Below are 3,897 nucleotides of genomic sequence, written 5' to 3' on the forward strand. Positions count from 1 at the left end.
GTTTCACTACAATTTAAAATTTTTTTGAGTAGTATATAATAATAATAATATTTATTTGTCCCTATTAGATTATTAAATTTGACTCTATAATAATTTTTTACTCAACTTTTGATACTTAATCGTTAATTTAAAAATTTTATATTAGAAATTTGTTGAAATGATCAATTCTCAAATTTAAACAAAATTAGTGTTTTTTTTTTAAAATCAACTCAAAAGAATATTATTTATCTTCTTTTCAAATTAGTTTTAATTTTTACATAGTAACTGTATTAATTGAAAGAACCTTTTTAACTATAAATATCAATAAGAGTCTACTTCTAATTGTGTTAAGAAGTGAATTTTTAAATAATTATTTAGTGATATATATAAAAAGAGAAATTTTGATGGTAGTGTTAAGAGAAAAATTATTTAATTTTTAAAATATAAAACCTAAAACAATAGAATTTTAAATTATATATTATTATTATTTAAATTACTATTTTAGTATTGTAATTTATATATTAGATATTTTGAAGACTAATCATATTTTACAATAATAAAATATAATCATAACAATAATCATGTTATATGTACATAAAAAATAATTATTTGTATAAAATATATATTAAAATATAAAATACACATTAAAAATAAGTTAAACAATACATATATTTATACACAAATATATAATGATTAATAGATAATTTAATATTTAATTTTTTATATACACATATTATTTTTATTATAAAAATTATTATGATATTATATAAATTTTGCCTCCACTATCAAAATTTTCTAGATCCGTCACTACATACACATACCTTTCATCAAATTTAGTTGCTCCGGCTACATTAATTATAACATCAAGATGTTTGTAAATATCTTCCTTGGAAATGAAGTTCTTCAAATTCAGGTTCTCTTGTGAAATGTCTCCAGGAATTGCAGCCAATTTTTCGGAGAGAAAGGAATTGAATTTTGGTCCTAGATTTTTCTTCAGCAATCTAAACAAGTCCTTCCCTATGATCTGCATATCAAAATATTATTCCTTCGTGAGAATGAATCTAATTTATGTTAATCTAGATAGATATATCGGAGGTGCCAAGAGATATATGGCCGCTAGGCGCTAAGTTTGGTGGGTTTAGACGTCACGCACCGGTTTAGGCGCTAGGTGTCGGTTTAGTTAGTTCGGGCGCTAAGAATTATTCTAAAAGTTTTTTTACTCTGTTCAGTTAATTAAAAGTTTGTCTATTCTATTTAGTTAATTATGGATCAGTTAGAGCTTCTTTATAGTTCTAAAAGGTAGTTAGGATTTTGTTATAAGTAGTAGACTCTTCTTATCATAACATTGTAATTGTGTTCTTCACTTTACACCATTCTATTATTCTCAATACAAACTCTCAATTTCTTTCCTTATCTTTTACTCTTCGTGACCTTAATAGTTCTTGACTCTCTTTTTAATATACATCTAAGTACTGACACCTTAATGATATCAGAGCTTATGGTGTTACAGTTTTCGTGAATTTTTGCAGCAAGTTCAATCAAACCAGAATTGAAGTTAGATCGAGAGTAATGGTACAGAATTTTGTAGCAACTCTAATATCCATAAAACTAGATAAAAATAATTATCTATCGTGAAAAGATCAACCAGAATCAATAATTAAAGGGAATAATATATTGAATCACTTGTTAGCAGAAGAAATTCTACAAGCTTTTCTTGACAATGGAGCAGTCAATTTTGAATTTCAAAAATAAAAAAGGCAAGATGCATTACTCATGTCAGGACTATTAGATTTGATGTCAAATCCTTTCACAATAAGAATGGTTAGATGTATATTCACACATTAGGTGTGGAGAAGGTTAGAAGATCATTTATCTTCACAAACAAAAGCAAAGTGATGCAACTGAAAAATAAATTGAGTATACTATTCAAATCGGTAGATCAATAACTGAGTATGTGTTGTCCATAAAAAAGCACAATAGATGTGTTGGCTTCAGTAGGTGAATTGATGAAAGAAAGTGATTATATATGTAAATATAATTTTACATGGTTTAACCGAAGAGTATGGTTCAGTGGCAACCTCAGTGTTAGCCACATCACAAAGTATAATAGTAGGAGAATTTGAGGCATTGTGATTAGCTCATGAAAGTATGTTGTTAAAATTTTTAATATTTGAGTCCTTTGTGCAAGCAAATGTAGCTCAACACTTGCAGCACCCACAGAATTAGTCATCATTAGATATGCAGAATCAGTCATAGAATCAGTACAATTGATTGTATAATAAATCAACAAGAAGAAACTTTAGAGGTATTTTTAGAGGAAGAGAAGGAAGAATGTTTAGAGGAAGATGATGTGTGTATGATGGAGGTAGAACATCTCAAGATCAAGAAACATTAATACAAGAAAACAACATCTATAGAGGTTATGGTAGAAGTCAATATGGTAGAGGAAGAATGTTGCAAAGTGATGGAAGAAGTTACTCAGATACAAGGCCACAACGCCAAGTCTATGATAGAGTGGGACACATAGAAAAGTTCTGTTGGTATAGATATAACAAAGAGCAATCTGGTGATGGTTTAGGCAACAACAATCAAATCATCAGTCAACCAAAGGCAAACTACAGTAATGTCTTAGTAACTCCCTCAACTATTCGAGATCAAAATTGGTATCTTAATTCAGGAGCTACACATCACATGACTCATGATGCACAAAATCTGGCAGAAAAAGAAAAATACATTGGAAATGAGCAAGAAGAAGACAGGGTCGATGGCGACGAAGAACAGGAAGACAAGTTCGATGATTAACAAACTACCTCGAAAGAGGAGGATGGTGAACAAGAGGAAGAAGATGATGAATCTGAATAGAATTAATGTAAATATAGTTTTATGATATGTATTTCTTTACCAAACTTTGAGAAGAATGTAATATAATTAGTATTGTTTTAGATATTTCAATTACCATCATTCCGTATTTTAAATTTGTAAATTTGATATTTCACATCAGGTTTAAAGCATTGTTTCAATTCTTAATTAGCAGGGTATATTATAGATGGATGAAAAAAGATTATTAAAGAATTTTCGTTGGCATTACTGTCAAATTAATCCGACAGTAAGATGGCATGGAGACATAAGATATGGTGCCAATGTTATCGTCGAAAAATTTTCGACGATAATGTTCAACAGATTTCATTTTCTTACTATCAATATTTCGTTCCTAAATCTGACAGAAATTACCGTCGGACGCAAAAATTCGCCAGTAATATATTACCAGTGAGGTTTATTCCATCAGATAAATGCCGACGTAAATTACCGTCAGATTTTGTNCCAACGGTAATTTCGATGGTACTCAGCGTTTTTCTTGTAGTGAATTGAATATTAACCAAATATGTTTATGAAAATCTATTAATTTAACTCTTTTCCTATTACATAAACTTATTTACAATATAATCTAGTGATTAGATTGATAGATTTTCAAAATATATTTGGTTAGCGTCGAATTGGATATGTTATGTATCATATATACTACCGATTAACATTCCACATCATCAATCGTTGACAGAAATTATTAATTGAGTAACTGAAGAACAAATATGATTAATTAGTAATCTTTAAAGGACCAATTTAACTGATAAAATCTTTTAAAAATAAATTTAAAAAACGTCTCATATTTCAAGAATTAATTTGACTATTAATCTCCACAATATGTCTTGAAAATGAAACTATGTGTGCATATTATTGAAGAAATCTAAAATTTATTTGTTAAGGAGAATATAAAATTTTTTATTAATAAATAAAAAAAACTATAGAAAATTTATTGCATTTTGGAAGAATATTATCATTAACATAATAACAACTCTTTATATGGGCAAATATATCTCTAAAAATAGTACAATAAAATTAAATTTTATCATTTTCTACTCA

At 27.7% G+C, this 3,897-nt stretch overlaps 1 protein-coding gene across 1 annotated transcript in view; it reads right to left on the reverse strand.

Moving 5' to 3' along the window:
* The window catches only part of LOC107612395 (alcohol-forming fatty acyl-CoA reductase-like), an 11,480-nt gene that overhangs the window by 4,945 nt on the left and 2,638 nt on the right, over nucleotides 1-3,897 (reverse strand). The window contains exon 4 of the mRNA XM_016314122.2: nucleotides 801-1,003. Coding sequence (XP_016169608.1) covers nucleotides 801-1,003 — 203 coding nt within the window. The remainder of the gene's footprint in view (nucleotides 1-800; nucleotides 1,004-3,897) is intronic.

The sequence above is a fragment of the Arachis ipaensis genome, chromosome B08, assembly GCF_000816755.2.
Source record: "Arachis ipaensis cultivar K30076 chromosome B08, Araip1.1, whole genome shotgun sequence".
Taxonomy (NCBI): domain Eukaryota; kingdom Viridiplantae; phylum Streptophyta; class Magnoliopsida; order Fabales; family Fabaceae; genus Arachis; species Arachis ipaensis.